Source organism: Lonchura striata, chromosome 6, assembly GCF_046129695.1.
Source record: "Lonchura striata isolate bLonStr1 chromosome 6, bLonStr1.mat, whole genome shotgun sequence".
NCBI classification, from domain to species: Eukaryota; Metazoa; Chordata; class Aves; order Passeriformes; family Estrildidae; genus Lonchura; species Lonchura striata.
The window spans coordinates 40,770,150-40,788,063 of NC_134608.1; the positions used below are offsets into that span (position 1 = coordinate 40,770,150).

Genomic DNA, 17,914 nt, shown 5'->3' on the forward strand with positions numbered 1-17,914 from the left:
CAGACTGCAGCCATGAGCCCGCTGCTTCCCAGCAGCAAGTGAGGCGCAGCAGGCAAACCTGAAGGATTCCAGCAAGTTACCCTGGAATCTGGTCTGAGGTGCTGACTGCTGATCTGTGGCAGCAAAGGCTCAAGAGACAACCCTGTGAGTGATATTCTTTAATGCAATACGCACTGACCCAGAAGCAGGGTCATCAGATGTCTCTGTTGCTTGCCTTTGCCTTGTCCTGTCTATGTGGATAAAAAGTTAGGATATAGTCTGACCACAGAGTGCATGGCAGAAGAGAGCCTGGACCCCTGCTCCACTAGACACCAGTATAATTCAAGTAGTTATTTAAGTTATGAAACTGATTGCTTAACTAGAAAAAAATTCTGCAACCTACAGATAAAAAGCAATGCACCACCCTTTGGTGAAATGAGTAATACCCAGTGATCATCCTCAAGTGCAGCTTTCTCTTTTCTGTACAAACACACAGAGATGGCTTTAGATGACAGAATCCCACCTTGCCATTACTTCCAACAGAGATCACGACTTGGGAGTGAGTAAAGGTGCAAACTATCCAGCAGACACTGACTCTGTCTGCTCCAGTTGGGACCTCTCAAATCTTTCACGTGCTTTGTGCTCTTTTAAGAATAATCACTGCTCACAAACTTAAAGCCTGTGATTTAATATCATCTAATAACATATAATTTCTGTCCACATAACACAGGCAGCTTCTGATTGCCAAAGATCTTCATAATATCAACTTTTTTCCCCATGACTTCAAGGAACTCTTTTAAATCTGTAGCAATCTAAGGCTCTAGATCTGCTGTGGGTCCAGATATCCAGCAATGTCCAAAGTGGCTCTTCACTTCCAAACTCCATCAGGTTCTGGATAAATGATCCTAAATGTCAAGTTTATCCGTTCATCTCTAGAATGATACTCCTTAGGCACTCGATGCTGTAAGTGACATTAGGAAAAAAGAAAAAAGCATGAGGTTGTGCATTTAAAATACAGGTAATCAAACAATGACTAAACCCTTCATTTCCTGTGATGCCTGTTTTATTCGTATTTCTAAACACTTAAGTAGGGTAAAATAATCAGGTTCTGAATGCTCAGGGCCACTACAAACAAAAAGTCTTTGTACATTACTGTAGAATTCTTAAACTAAGTTACAACTTGTTGATGTTCTAAATTTCTAAATTGATTTTGTTCTTTTCACTGCAGGCTGCAACCTTCGCTGCCGAACATTAATGCTGGAACATCTGAACTGATTCCTCCTGCATCCCTTGGCACATGAAAACAAATCCATTGTTTCTGTGGGTGCTTTCAGATTCTGAGTCAGAAAGTAATACTAATGCCTTGGAAAGCAATTGTGCCACTGGAAGCAGAATGTCCCATACGTTCATGGGAGTGCCTCAGCTTATCTGGACAACTGCATTGCAAGTAAAGCATATAGCAATGTCAAGGAGTTCTCACCTGCCAGTCCTCCTGGGTGGCTCCTTCCATCACCAACAGACTCCCGTGATCAAGTGGGATTCTGAGTCTTTCTACATAAGTATAGTCTCCATCCTCTTCCTAAAGAGAAACATCAGACACTGAAGAAGCAGGCATGTGCATTTAGTAGAAAACCAGTTCTTTACAGCAGAGCTTAAAAAGCCTGTGAGGGAGGTGGCTCTTCCAAGATCAGGATGTCTAAGTAAACCTCTCTGTAACAGCATTTCATATAAAGTCCAGGAGCCAAGCTTTTTAACGATGAAAAGAAGCCACTGTATCTCACTGGCTGGATGCCACAGGTAAAGTTCAACCAGTTCCTGTATTTAGTGCAAAATTCTGGAGTAAGGCTGCAAACCTTGTGGAATAATCTTAAACAGTTCAGTGTGGAGATGTTTTGCAATAGCTAATAGTAGTTAAATAAAGTTAACTACTTCATCAAAAGTAACATCTTCCAGCTAGTCTGAATTTCTCCTGTTCCAACATTACATGCTGCTATGGCACTAGCTGCTGGAAGAAGAATTTTTCTTATTTTTTAAAAAAAAAATCTCCTTTTCCTATAATACCTGGTAAAACAAGTTGTCTTAACCACCACTAAGCAAGACAGAATGCTAGACTAAAAGACAAACAATTTGCAAACTTTTGGTAAGCCTTCAGATAATGTGCAACCATTTTAAAACTCAAATGCAACAGCTAGACACCCCAGCAGTGGTCTCACACATGCCACATTGAGTGGGAGCAGCAATTCTATTGCTTTGCACTACCTTTTCCAACTTTAAATCAGATTTATACACTGCTCAGTGTGTAGTAGTCCAACTTGAAGGAGGTTTGTCCTTATAAAAGTTCATGGCTTGCTGAAAAACTCAAAATAATGAGGTAGAGTAACAAACACTGGGAAAATTATGTCCTAAACTGAGTTTGATTTTCAGAAAACCAACTAGTAGTGTGTGTGTTTATATGTAAGAGGAGATAGAGGACTGAACTTTCTGAAATGCAAAGAGCTCGCTTGGTATCAAGTCAGTATCAACAAACATTTTCTTATCGTCAGTGGAAAAAGGGATGAATTTCAAAAATCAGTATTATAAACATGACTGCTGAGGAAAAGCAGAGAAGTATCACTGCACACATACTTTCTATTTCAGAGGATTACATCATTTCACTTTGTGATGGATAACAGTGAGCTTATTTTTATCTCTTGCTCATCTTAATTAAAAAGGAATTCTGCTAAGATAAATGATTTAGGAGAAAACATCCTTTTGGCTTAGAAAAGTCAGTATGTAAAAACTGCAATTACTTTCTGGTTTAAATGGGACCTCTGAACTGTATTTTACTTAGAAAAAATATATTTTTATGTCAATTTGCTTTGAAAAGCCAGTGGAGTTAAACAACAAGTTTTTACTTTCTTATGGGTCATTACTGTTGACCAAAGCTCATTTCAGAACTTTTATTCCTAGAGTTGATGTCAGACATACAGAAAACTCACTTGACTTTCAGAGGTTAAGAAGCTTATGAAGGAAATTTATTTTTGATATTAAAGGTGGAAAAGACTTACTGGTAATAAACATAGAAAGTGCATCAGGTGACTTCTTTATGTTCACTGTGTAACTCTATATATGTACCACAAAACCATCTGCTTACAAAAACAGGTAAAGAAACTGTCCTCCTTTTTAATATATTAGAATTTTCATAAACTTGAGTCACACATTCAATATAATCCAAGCTTTACACTATCCAAGTACACTGGCTAAACTTTTTTTTTAAAATCCTTAATTACAGTAACTACAGTTAATAAGTAAGGAAAGCTCAGCATGAGTTGATGGGAAGCTGTGAATACAAAATCTGCAAAAATTCCTGGACAAGGTTGTTTTCTTGAAATGCTATCTAAATCAAAGAGAGTAAAGATCTAGTATAAATCTATACAAATCACCCAAGTTGGTTTCTTAAGTCTCAAGAAAGTTTGTTGCTACAGTGGTAGGAAATGGTTTCTGGACAGTGTAGAGGAATCTTCTATTATATGGAAAAGTAAATGGAAACATCCTGTAAAAGAATGTGTACATAATGATGAAGTTATACAGGCAAAAGAGCAAAATCATTTTCAATTGCAAAAGTCAGCATTTTTCATGGAGAATACTAGCTTCTAATCTTCTGCTTCACCTATTTTCCTATTATCAAGAGAATTATCCTTACAAAAGTTCAAATCTTGTATTTTTCAGATTTCATCTTGATTGTATCCCTCTTTTCCAGTTTACATCTCTAGCACCAGCTTTGTAAACATCCTCCTCCACAACAAAGTAGTCTCACCTACCAATACTTCTGCATTTAACATGTTTATTTTCACTGTCTCTGACAAAATTAACTATCACTGCAGTTCTTTACAGATTCAGTAATGATGAATATCAGTTATACAGCCTTTTCCTCACATAATGCACTGGCCCGCCTACACAGGCCTACCTTTAGACTCCCTCAGTCCCTTCTTCCTCTCTGCTTGTCTACAGCTTCTCAAGCTGTGCCAATACTGGTGGACAATACCTCATCCTCTTCTGCAGCCACCACTGTCTGTGAGTCTCTCTGATGCCAATCTAAAAGTTCAACTCACTTCATCTTGATCTCAATCTCTGCTTCTACCATGCTCCAGATATTCCCACATTCATCTTCAATTAGGTCTGTTATAACACAAAGGGTTGTTTTTCTGCTGTTTCCAGAAGTACTAGATCTTTACCTTCTGCTAAAAAAAAGGACTGTACTTCTTGGATTCATTTGAAGGACAGACCCATCTCTAGGCTGATTCTCTGAACACCAGGAACACCCTGCCATTATCTAACAGGTGTGAAGCTCCCTCCCTTCCCAGCAGTTTCCTTGGTCATAGATGGAAGAAGAGCAAGCTGACAGCTGGCTTTCTAACTCCTTCCACAGTTCACATGGCCATTTGCTGGACAACCACCCAGCTGGTCCCTATGGCACCCACCCCTGCTCTCCCAGTGGAACATGGGGCATCAGGTATCACCCTTCCCCCCTAGGTAACATTCCGCACTCAGCTTCCAGGAGGACAAAATCAGATAACCTGGCACTGTCTCAGAGTTGAGCAGTGAACAAGCAATAGTAAAAAATGGGAGTGAAACCAATTGCTCTTGATTGGGAGGATGAAGTCATGTCCAAGTGGGCCTGGGGGCTTGAGGCTGTGTGGGGAATGGGAGGAGGTCACGGTGCCACAGTGGTGACACTCAGGCTAGGCAAGCACAAGAGGACTCACTGACTCAACCAATAATTGTGTGAATGGTATATGAATCACAGCTCTAAAGCAAAGCATTTGTCTCCTGATTTCAGTGTAGGCAGGAGCTACAATGATGGGGGCAGGGGGAACAAGAAAGCAGGAGCAAGCTAGAAGTAATTTACTGGAAGAAGGAAACAGAAGAAACCCCATCACTGTAGACTTTTAACTATGAAGTAGGCACCCAAAAACCCCTAGAAACCATTTAAAGCAAAGGAAAAATACCAGCTGCTATAATATAATTGATCCAAATAAACAGAAGAGGCTGTATTTAGAAAAAAGAATGCTTAAAAATTCCAGCAGGCAAAATAAAACTACTTCTGGAGTCATGTTAATTCCCATGAATTCTCCTTATTCCAGTGAGGAATTTACACCTGAAATGTATTTGCAGCTTTTTTAACATGCACTGGGCTGAAATCCCGGTAAGAATTATTTCTACTTCTCGAAAAAGGATGCTTGTTTAAGAAGATACTAATAGTCTATGCATGTCTCTACACTCCTTTACCCTCTATTATATGATGAAGACTTATCCAGTACAGTACTCACCAAAAACAAAAACAGAGGACTGAACTTTTCCCTACCCTCACCCTAGAACAATTTTCAGGATAATAAAAAAAACAGTTAAACCTAAGTAACTTTTTTTTTCATTTTTGCCAACTGAAAAAAAATTTCAGATTGCGTGATTGTTTCAGAGTGACTTACGTAAACACTACCAAACTACTAACAGACAATTGTCAAAATTCACATAAACATGCACAAAAAATGCAACCCATCAACACTACTGGTCATCTTTTCAGTTAGAGAAACAGGATTTTATTAGCTATCAGGTTCATCCACATTTCAAGATATAATCTAGAAAGTATTTGTAGAGATACCAACATGGACTGAAGTCTCTGAAGGCTCTGATCTAGCACTCTTCAAATGCCCTTCAAGCTGTGACCTCACTTGTGGTACATATGGTTTTATACTCAATACATGGTCCCACACAGGAAATCACCTTTTTTCCTAGGACCATTTATCCACAGTGATGTTCTACCATAGTATTTCTCATCTTGTATGTTCATTATATCTTTTATCTCAAAATACTTAAAAGCACTTACAAGAACTGAGGGAAACTAAGGCCTTTGAAACCCTAGAATCTGAAACAGCACAGTGCTGGCCTCCAAAGAGGTTTAATTTTGGGAGGAAAAGGATTTACTTTCTATTTCCCTCCTCAATGAAGACTAACTCTGGAAAACCCAACATACTGATACTGGCTGATACTGAAACCAGGGAGAGCCTGAATGCCTGTGATGACTGTTAATCTGAATTCCTTTTCCCTAGATAACATTCCTCTTCTTGTAACTTGCTTTTTTAACAAAGGACTGATCAAACTTCAAATACATACAATCAGTTTTAACTTTCTCTTAATGAAAGAGGGAATGCTACAGTACAATATAGTATGAAAATTACTTTTTTGGTACAGCCTGAAAGGTTGTAATTTCCATCAGAGCCTCTTGTAACTCCCACTTGGCAAAGCATCTATTGTCATAGGATGCTCTGAGGAAACTGAGGAATGTGCAAAGAATACGTAATATGTGCCATGTAATTATTAAGTATGAATTCCCTTAGGCACAGGACACACTTAATAGCAACTATTCCAAAGATCTGCACATGGGGATTCTACCTCAGAAAAAAGGTATGTCACTTGCAAAAGGAATACACTTCATAGCTAGCAAGACTCAGCTAGTCAGAAACATCACGTCAAAGATGCTAAAAAAAAAACAAAAGAGGAGACCTTGAGGGATACATCTATAGAAAAATATCCATCTCTGGAAGAAAAGGGAAGAAATCATGCAGTACAGCTCAAACGAGGCAGTCAAGTACAGAAGGCATAGACTGAATTTCCCCTTTGCTAATAGTGGGTATCTTTTCAGAAAATCTATAAAAAAGGCATCTTACTCAAGAACTAGGCTTGATTTTTAAGACAGAACCTGCAAAGTTTATGCTGAAGCTTAAGCATATTTTATTCTGATTCATTGATGAGGAACACAGACATTTCTAAAATGAATCTAAACACCATTTACAGTTTTCTAGAGGAATAAACTTTCCAGTTGACATTTTATTATCAACATAGCATCAGGGATACTTACTCATGCTATGCTCACTGACATAATAGACTGGTTATGTGATCTCATGCTCAGGGACCAAAATTAAATTCCCTTCAGGCAACAAAGACTTTACAAATTGGAGAACTGGTGAAAATTACAAACTATTTGTTTTCTGGCTGAATTTCCGACCTTTGCTGTTCAGACTAGGTGACCCAAGGTGACTCTTGATGGGCAGACCTCAGTATGTCAGCATAGATTTTTCCTGCAGGCTGGTAATTACCACCTCTGCTTTCTGTACTACCTACTCAGAATAAATAGCAACACAAGCAGCTAGCAAACTTCTTCCCAAAGTTGTCAAAGACTGCACAAGCAGAAAATTCATCTGAAACAGGACACCCTAAAATAAGGCTTGTATTCTCAACACATGTGAATTCTTTATTTGGATAAATAGGAACTGCAAAGTTTAAGCTGGCTTATAAACAAAGCACTCTCAAGCACAGCACTTTATCTAGAAAGTCTTCACTACAGAATCACCAATTAACTACCAAAAGGATATTCCACAGGTCTCCTGATCAAAGTAGAGGATCTCTGTTTAGCCCTCCAGTATGATGTGACAGCTTCCAAGGCATTTCATGGAAAAGATATTAGCTTTTTCCCTTTGTTCACTGCCCCTCAATCTGAATACACACACGTCAAAATGCAAACACTGTTAAGAGGATTTTTACTTACAAGAGTAGTCAGAACTACTCTTCACCCCACATACACTCTGCATTACATAACACTGTTCCGAGTTTAAGAAAATGCAACTCTTTGATTCATTTGCACGGTGTAAGTCCACTTCCAGTATCATTGATCTCATTTTAAGCACCAGAAAGGGCCCTTATTTGGACAGAAGGCTGCCCAAGTTCCAATTCACTGCAGCACTACACTACACTGCTGCACATTATTAGAGTGCTCCCATCTCCATCCTCAGAATGTCATGGCCTGTGCGAGAGATTTCTTGATCCTTACACTTATTCCACAGAACTTTCCAAGCTGTGCTTTCATTGACTTTGAAACGCTTTAGTAATTAGGTTGTCTTAAACAGGGAAAACAATAAACATATTAGTAGCTATGCGTCTCCCAGTGTGATATGAACACTCACAGGGGAAGGTTTTTTCCTCATCTCAAAGGTCCGAGTAGCACCAAAGCTGAGTGAGGCAATGACAGGATTTTTCCCCAGTGATGGCTCGTTGTCACTGTGCCAGTCCACACTGTCCTTCTCATTTCGGTAGAGGTTGCAGAGAAGAGAGTTGAAGGTGTAGCCAGTGAACTCTTCAATGCGCTCCTTCAGCATGGTCAGCAGAGGATGCCACTGCAATCAGCACACAGGGACATGTAAATGCATGAACACAGGCTAGGGGCAGGTAATGCAAGACAGAAGGCAAAAACCACTAAGAAACAAAATATGCTGCAGTTTAATCACAATAAACTCAAAATCAAACAAATTACAGTAATTCTGATGATATTTTTAGTAGAGCAGAGGAATGGGCTGGGCTTTCTGCAAAATATGCACACGTTACCCACCACTCAATACTAAATCATCTCTTAAAACTCTGAAGCCAGGCAGCCTTTCATGCTAATGGAGGCAATCAGTGACTAAATGACACTGCTCTCAATTGCCTGCAGCTGTTGACAGAGAACAAGAGGAAACGGTTGGCATAACACAGCCCTCTGTCCCCACTCTGTTAGCACAGCTTGTTGAGCTCAACTCATCACCTCTTGGGGTTTTGACTTTGACATTGTAACTCTTCAGTGGGTCACAAACCCAATGTCACTGGGTCCTGGATTTCATTCTTTCCTTTGCTAACATCTTGCTGAGCCCACAGGCCAAGGAAGGTCTGTACATTCCATTACAAGTCAGTTCAGTTATTTAATGTTATGAGTTACATCATTACTTTCATCTGTCAGAGTGCTTTCAAGAACTTCACAAATATATTATTAAAAAAAAAAAAAAAAGCCAAAGCAATGTAGGCCAGAATTTTTACCCATTATATAAGCAGAAACAGAGAGCAAGAGAGGACAAGAAACTGATTCCAGATCTCCCAGTGTACCACTGGCAAAAGAAGCAACTGAGAGAGAGCTGGAAATATTTTCTAGTATCCACCTCTAATAAACAAGGCTGCATTACCTTCTTTCCAAGCTTCCCCAAGTTTAACAGGTACTTAATTTATTGGTTACACTGCAGGGGCCTCAGCATACCATTTTTCTCTCATGGGGTATTTCTAACTAAGTCATGCCTTCAACCATTAAGCATCATGAGAGTAATTAATTCTAGGTAAACACAGCTTGCAGTCATGGAACATGTTGGGAAAGCAGTAATATCATCCAAAAAAAGTTTGCTCCGCAACTGGGCTGCCTGAATGTGCAGAAGAGTCCAACAAGAATTATTGAGAGCCCTTTTCAGTGATCAAGACTAAATTTCTTCAATTCCCATCACAGAAGTATGTATTAATCAAATGTTACCATACAGTGAATTTTACAATGTAGTTGAAAGTCCACTACAACCTGCAGCAGAGTAGTTTTGTTAACAAAACTCTATCACTGCTTACAGAGAAGCATTTTCTAACAGCAAAAATCATTGAGGCACAAACACTGGATTATATCTAGAAGTGCTGCAATCACACCAATTCTTACCAAATGAAAAAGGAGGGCACAAAGCTAATTACTCCTACAGATCTAGTGTTTAAGGGAGTAATCAGTTTTGGCTAAGCTGGGCACTAAATTACATTTTAATCAGGTCAGTTTTGTGCTAGAAACCCTGTTCTAAAGGCAGGGACTGTGATCTTTATACCATCCCCTATTTTCTAAGCTGCAGGTACTCCCACCTGCAAAGCTGTGTGAAATACCAGTGTCTGTGTGCAGCGTACTCATAGATCTGCCTATGAACAAATTCCAGCCAGGGAAGGAAGGGCTATGCAACTTCTCCAGTGCATCCCTCTTTTTGCTTGAGCTTCTTTCTCTCAGTAAAAAAACAGAAATAAAAGACAGAACCAGCCTGAGTAACTTATTTAGGCATTGTACCTTTTGGATGAGAGAAACAAGCCAGTGGCCCAATGAGCACTCAGAACTTGATGCAAAGTGAAATGAAACCTCGAATTCAGGGCATATGGGCTCCATTCAATCTCTGAACAGCAATGGATTTCACACCAGGCAGTTCTGAACTGGATTTAAATCATTAGTGTACAACAGAATGATTTTGTGAGGGCATTTCCAATCCCTAAAGCCATTCAGCTTTCAGAAAAGCCAACTGAAAATAGTATCTCACAAATGAGTACCAAAGAAATGCTTGTTTTTCCACCACAAGTTCCGTAGGCCATAGAATTTTTAACTACAGTATTTTTGAGACTACAAAATCTTCACAACTCATCATGTTAAATATCGCCTTTCCAACTCTTCCCAAACATCCCACTTTGGCAGCAGTTCTGGGACTTGGGACACTTTTCTCTCATGCTATCCAGCTTTCAACAGTGACACCTAATTACTGCCGTGGAAATTTTAAACAAAGCAATACCAAGAGACAGGCTGATGGGACAACAGGCTGAGAGAGGGGGAGGGAGAGAAAACATGAACAAAACATCACTGAGTCACTCAGAAGGTTTTTAACTCTTCCAAAACAGTGTGGGAAATTACATGCTACAATCTGGAACTGCTGAGCAGATGAGCTCCATGTGTGAATTTCATAGCATCCACACAGGGATTATAATATGCCTAAACTTTCATTCCAGCAGTATTGAACCTAAGTGTTTCTGAAAGCAACTGGCATTACTGTATCTTTACAACAAAAAAAAATCAGTATGACTGTGTGCAATACAATAATGCTTGAACTAAGTAACACAGAGCAATTTAGAGTTTTGCACAGAGCTACAGTGACCCAAAGCAAAATTTTAAACTCCAGAGCAGTAACCTGCTTTTGGTAACATTTGGCAACTAAATCACGCTGCTCTCAGTCATCTCACTCAAAGTGTATTGTATAAAACTGACCACTTTCCAGTATAATCTGCTGCTGATCACAAATGAAATGCTAACAGATTCTCTAGATAACGAGAATAGAGGGAATTTTTGTCTCTTGATCTCTGCAAAGGATTTCTCTGTAGACAATAATAAATCACATACAAATACATACATACATTTGGATTTGGCTGCATTGTTATCCTGGAGTATGTGTAAGGAAGTTCCCCATACCAGGATGTAAGCCGTGGTTCCTCAAAAGATATTTCTGAAAAAAACAAAGAGACTCAGTTGCCTTATCAAAGGATTTGAAAACGGAAATATGATGTAATTCTACCAAGACACTTAATCAAAAAGAGACTGTCCATTCACCTAAAGAGCAGCCCCTTAAAATCCTCAGCTTTATATAATGAACTCAAATGAAGAAATTAAATTCTTCAAAATCAGGTGTGCATCTGCAGGAGGAATTACCTTGCCAAAATCATGGAAACATATCAATTTTCTTACCCCTAAATGCCAGACAGAGCAGGGACTGGATGAGTTAAAGATAGCAAACAAAACTGAAATTTTATCTTGTTTTATGTTCACTTGGTTCTGGTGCCCAGTATCTTGGCGTAAGTTGCGAGATTCAGATGGACCACTGGAAAGGGTGAAGTAGAAAGGACTGTAGCATCCTTGGGACATTACAGAAACAAAATGTAGGAAGGCTGGACACAGTATTTTGTCAAATATGTGTGTGCTCTGTGCTATAACACAAACATCAGGTTAAAAAATATGCTCAGCTTTTGAAAATACTACCTTGGCAACTATTTCTCATGCTTGACAGGTAGCCTTCTCCATTACACTGTTCCTTTATTGCCAGCCAAGAAACACACATGTTGAAGACATTTTCCAGCCCCATCTAGTAACTACTCTGACACATTATCTTATATCAGCTCCTGACTGAAAGTGAAATTTAGCTAGAACAGGTGCCCCTTAGTGAACAAATCCAGAATAGCAGCCTCTTCTCCTGATACATATTAGAACTAATAACTAAAACCGAAGGAAAACGAACAAGCTCTGCTGGCATTTTCAGTAAAAGAGGCAAAAAATATACCTCATGAAGAAATCTCCAAGAATACAGTTTTTGCAGCATTGCTGGGAGATTGTAGGATGGTGGCCAGACTTAATGTTAAAAAATGAGTAAGAAAAAAAACTGGAGATGACAGAAGAGACGGTAAAATTCCAAGATTTTTAAGACAGGCAACTTTAATTTGGAAAGATCTCATTTAGTTGGCAATAGTAACATGGTATTAGAGATTGAAAAGTAAACTGCGGTAGTCTTCAGATATGCATGGAAAACCTGCACAGAAACTTGAAAAAGTGCTAACACTGAAAATGAAAACCAATTCTGAACAGCACACAGATTCTGTTATGGAACTGACCTGTGAATGCCCTGAAAAGGTGATCTACAAACTCCTTACCCTGTCTGATGTGAGTTCGCTGACCCCAGGGTATGTCTTGGAGGAGTTGCTCAAACATCCAGTCTGCTTGTTCTGAGTCAATAAAGCCAGGAATCAAATGAATCCTAAGGATGAAAAAGAAAAATGGAAGGAAATACATTTCTGTATCTGCTTTGGGAAAATATTATCATTTCGAGGATTCCCAAAGGAGTTAAAAATGGCTATAATGCATCATATCAAAAGTCAAAGCCCAGTATCCCGTTTCTGACAGCCAAAAGCAGGCGTGAAGAAGGGCTCCCGTTGAGTCTTACCCTCACCAAATGTAAGGAATTTCTTTTTAAAACTTATAAAAACACATGAAAACCAACAATATAGCATAAATTCCATGATCAGCCATATGCTGTGAAAAATGGCAACTTTCTCCCTTGTTATTAATTTCACATCTGATAAATCAGATAGACCTGATTATTACAATACCATCAACATTAAGTAAACAATTGCCCTTTATTCACCATCTCCACATCACTTAGAATTGGACAGCCCTTTATCCCTACTGCCATTCCTGTTCTCTTTTTCGAAGCATAAAGAAAAGTATTTAGCATAAGGACAGTATTTAACGTCTCCTGTTTTTCATTTCCATATGTACCTGTAATATGTTGATTGGACCAACAGTCACCCAAGAATTACAGTCACTGTGGTGGGCTGCATAGTAGGAATGCTGCTAACAGCAGTTTACTCTCACAAGCATTCCATGCCCCAAAGATGTCACAGTAAGAGTATATGGTAAAGGTGTTAAAAAAAGATGCAAATCTGATAATTAACTTTCCAGAAAAATATATATTCCATCAGAGTATTATAAAAACAAACTCCAGAAAGTGCAGGATAACCCAGCCGATTGTGTATTTTGTCTCTTTCCAGCTGGCCAAAGCTTTTATTTTTGAAAATGCCTTAAAGATTTATTTGCATCTTTAGAAGAAACTGAGATGAAGACACAAAAATAGAATAATACAATAATCAAAAGAAATTAAATGCACAAAAAAATAGTATGTTTTTGGCATTTTTTTCACTGTTAATGAAAGCCTATCAAATTCAAAAGAAGAGGATTAATACTGATATTGCAGCTAAGTCAGCAAGGTAAAATGTACTTTAGTTTGTAGGAATCACAGAACAAGTAGGTTTTGTTTTGAAGTGTCCTGAAGCTGAAATAATTAAGGCATGGCATATAAGCACATGAGCTTACCACAATTGCCTAAAGTTAAATGCTTTCATTAAATTTATTTGAAACAATTCCGAGTTACAGCTAAAAGTTTTGGGCTGCTTTTAACTGTACAAAAGACATCACACAGGAATACAGATCCAAATTTGCATCAGCAACTTACTGTGAATCATGACACAAATGGCCAATTGTCCTTATTCTGGAAAGAGCACTGGATGGAATACACACCAGATGTCAAGAGGTTTCTTTTTCTTCTCTTCAGTGCTGCTCAGAACCATCTCTGTCCCTGCTAAGTGTCACTCAAAAGTATTTCCAGAAGTACTCTAAACAGACGATGCACAGGAAGTGCCATGTGCAGAAGTCAAAACCCTCTGCAGAGACTGGACTTCAAAAAGGTGAGCATTACCACATTACTCTGCAAAAGCAAATTAGCATTTCATCCACATACCTAGAAATGCCAGTTGGTCCCTTGCTGAGCTCATACACACCCGGCTTGCTGAGGATGTAGAAAGGAAAGAGCCATCAGAAAGACAAACAATAAATTAGCTCAGACTGAGCAGCACAGACTATAATTGCTGTAGGCCTGGATTAGGGAAAGGTTTTCTTTAAAAGAGAAAAGAAAGTTAGAAAAGGGAAGAAATAATGTCCTGGACATAAAGGTCAGAGTACAGCAGCAAGGCATGCAAGCAAATGAGTTTGCATGTACTTCCAGTCCCTCCCTTCACCAAAGGCTCAATACAATTTTAGGGCTCTTAGAAAAAAATAAAAGAGATGTCACAGGGAACCTAAGGGAGACAACCATACAGGACTGCACTCAGATCACTAGAAAGAAAATTCTGAGAAAGAAAATTCTACCAAGACAGCCAAACTCAACCAAGCTAGATTTTCAGTATCTCTGACTCCACCATGCACCACCACACTTTCTCAGGCTTCATGCCAAAGTTATCCTGACAAGTTCCCTATTTCAATACAAAGGGTAAGTGACATACAAATACCCAGATTCACTATGAAATTTACTATTAGCTACTTCTCTGAGTCCTGAAAGAAGCTACCATACCAGCTATATTTTTTCCAGAGTAAGTAATTTCTAGCATAGTTTACACTGGGACTGTCCCAGGGAAATGTACACTGCTAACCAAAGGAGACATACTGGCAATTGTGCTGAACCAGAATGTTCAACTGATCACGGCTACTGGCTTCCCACCTATACAAAAGGCATAAAAACCAGTTAACAGACTTGGGCTCTCCTAATAACACATTCAGCTCATGATAAAAAGGTTAGAAGTCACAAAAACAATTTCTACTCTTACCAACCACGAGGACAGAAAAAGCACAGAGAAATCAGCAGGGTACTCACTCTATCACACCTGCCTCAGGAACTCTGCGCTCCACCTGAAAGGGAACAAGACAGTAAACAGTGAATATTAAAGTATCTGGCACTCTCCAGTCAAGCATCATCTCTAGTGACTCTGTGTAGCCACACACTGATAAACCAGTGAGAAAAACATACCTCAGGGCAAGAGGGAAGCAGTAACAGCTCAACCATTCCCTCCTTGTCCCAGAAACTCTCAAATGCAGCTACCAGTGCAGGCTGGTTTTTAGCTATCAACTGCCCCCTAAAGGACACTGATTTCTAAATTATTTAGACTATTATAGTACTTGCTATTTATCAACAGCAATCAAGAAAATTCTTATTTTCATATTTAAAAAATAACCTTAATATAAGGAAAAATTCAAAGCCACCCTAAGAAGCATGAACAAACTGCAGGCCTCAGTCAAATGAGCAAAACACAAAAGATCACACATAGCAAGAGCTTACACTGTAAAGCTGTCTGCACAGCTGAGATAGCTGTATTTTGTTAAGAGACAGAGTAGTTTAATCCAGCATTGGCTATCATGCTGGTTGTCTAAGGGATTTATGCTTCCCTTCTCTGAGCTCAGTGGAGTTCTGATTTCCAAGGAGTTACTGCATTGAGCCAAGAGGATCAAAATACAGTACTACACAGATAGCAGGTCTCTGCCACAGGGGAAGAGAATCTTCCCAGGCCATCTTCAATGCTTCCAAGCCCAGATGACAGCCTTTCAAAAAGGTCTAGCTTAGAAAGAAGTGCTCATGAGTGTTTTTTATCCCAAGCAAGGAAGTTCCCATATGCTGCATAGAGCACAATATCCTTCATCAGCTGATGGGACAAAGTCTATAAAACAAGTCCCATGCTCTTCCCCTGTAACAAGTTAAGACAGAGACCCCACCTGAGGAAAACAAGAAGAGCTCAAACACACTTAGGACACTGCAGACTGAATATTTAGTTGAACATATTCTTTTAGCTCTCAAAAAAAGAGTAGTTATGAACAGGCTAAACAGAAGGACTTTCTGTTTGCCATATATGCAAAGCAATTACCAACTCCATTAGCAAAAATTCAAGGCTCAGCTCTGATTTTAAACAATGAACTATATTCTCAAATAATTTTTACCTATCATTTGAAGTTTTGTAACAGATAAGATTCTGCTAGTTACTCTGTAATTTTTACCTCTGATGGCTTTTCAAAGACAAATTGCTTTTGAGTGTGAGGCTGCTCTTTCTGTCTCCATGCTGGTCTTGCACCTGCAAGGGTGAGGCTGCTGGCTACAGGTGCCTTAGGTGCTAAAACAAGGAAGAAAAGAGCACATGAACTGATTATCACCATACTAAAAATATAGTAAGGAAAAGCTTATGGAATCATTCCTTGGCAGAGACTTCAGGAAATTGCCAAACCTAAGAGTTAAAACTGCACAGGAACTGAAATATATGTATTTGTTATTCATGGACAAACACAACTGAAAACATACTTTTATCTGAAAGGATGACATCCTTTAACTTTTCAATTCTACAATAAATACCTATCACATACCAGCAGAAATTGTTCCATGCAGCTAAGCTGCTTCCCTCTGTATTCCTTTTCTTCGAAAAAAACCTTCTATTAAAACAGAATTTTTAAACCAGCAAGAAAGTGGAAGAGCAACTTCGGAACAACACTTCAGGTGTTTTATTTACACAGGCTTTAAAGTGGGCCTGAAACACAGACAAAGTCTTCACTCTGCATAATTTAAACAATGGGGATTTTTTTTTTAATCCCGTTGGGAACAGAAGCAATGAAACACACGTGACAGAAAATTTTGAGGCCACATGCAGAAGTCAAAACAGTTGGCTATTCTCTTTCATAATTTAAAAAAAATATCAGCTTGCCTAGGATGCTCAGACCGCAGAGATATAGGAGCTTTAGGGAAACTACAATCAGGTGAGTGAAACCTGTTTTGAGCATGTTCACATAAACAAACCAGTTCCTCCTGCCAGACTGGAAACCTCCTAAGTGCTCCTCTGCCTCTGCACTCTTTGGTTTCAGTGTTTGTTAGAAAACCCGCGAGGCTAACTCCATCCCTTCCCACTACTTCTCTTTATTTTACAATGTTTTCCCCGTGAAAAGCTAAACGTTGGTACATAGCGCGTTTTAAGGACAAGAAGTGGCTGGCTGTTCTTAGAGTCAGCTCCGCCGAGCACTACGGGTCTCACTCGAGCTGCCCTCGGCGCGCTCGCCGCAACACATCCGTACCCGCCTCCTGCCGCAAAATCGCCGCACCTGGGGCACAGGCGCCGATTTTACTTAAAATCTGTGTTCGAACACCTGCAGCTCAGCTAGCGACGGGAAAAGGGGAAAGGGGCCGGCCCTCGGGGCGGTCGGAAAGTGCAGCCGGAGAGCGGGGCCCTGCCTGCCGCTCGCCCCGCCGCGCCCAGCCCGGCAGCGGAGGAGTCCCGGCCGCCGGGAGGGACGGGAGGACAGGGAAGGAAGGACAGGGAAGGGAAGGAAGGGCGGCTGCTGAGGACGCTCCTTACCTGCGGGCAGCCCCGCCGGGCCGCCGGCCCAGCCGCCCTGCACCCGGGCCCGCCGCCGCCGCTCCGCCATGCCCGGCCCGGCCCCGCCCCGCCCGCAGCGCCGCAGCTAAAGGGCCCGGGCCGGGCAGCCAGCGGCGCCCGGTCCTGCCGCTCCCACAAGGGATGCCAACACTCCGGGTTTGCCTGGCGCCGCTACGATAAACATTATTGAACAGCGAGGGACGGGACTGATGCCACCAGAAACCCCCTCCTGTTTTCTGGCGTGTTCAGGGTAGTCCTAAGGGCGTGGACAGCTATTAAGAAGACATCACCCCTATCACTGAGATGAACAGACATTCAAAATCAAAGTCGAGGTAATTCAGGTTAAGGTGTAAGTAAAATTTAGGTAAAAAATTAGTTTAGTGATTCCCCGCTGCAGGGTGGAAAATAGATGACATTAGGGCATGAGAGGGGGAACCCAGCCTGCAGCCTGACAGCACCTGAAGGGGGACCAGGGGTGCTGAGAACCTCCTTACCTGGGCACAGTGCATACTATTCCCTCTGCCATACCTTACTGAAGACCTTC

General features: G+C 40.3%; 1 protein-coding gene across 1 annotated transcript; it reads right to left on the reverse strand.

Annotated features, from left to right (window-relative positions):
• Positions 1–760: 760 nt before the first annotated feature.
• ALKBH3 (alkB homolog 3, alpha-ketoglutarate dependent dioxygenase) lies at positions 761–17,422 on the reverse strand. Its single transcript, XM_021533223.2, has 9 exons — positions 17,350–17,422; positions 16,010–16,122; positions 14,838–14,872; positions 13,929–13,976; positions 12,286–12,389; positions 11,002–11,090; positions 7,977–8,186; positions 1,460–1,558; positions 761–940 (listed from the first exon to the last, which is right to left on the reverse strand). The coding sequence occupies exons 1-9, from the start codon at positions 17,417–17,419 to the stop codon at positions 848–850; spliced, it is 861 nt and encodes a 286-aa protein (XP_021388898.2). The 5' UTR covers positions 17,420–17,422; the 3' UTR covers positions 761–847.
• Between the last annotated feature and the right edge of the window lie 492 nt (positions 17,423–17,914).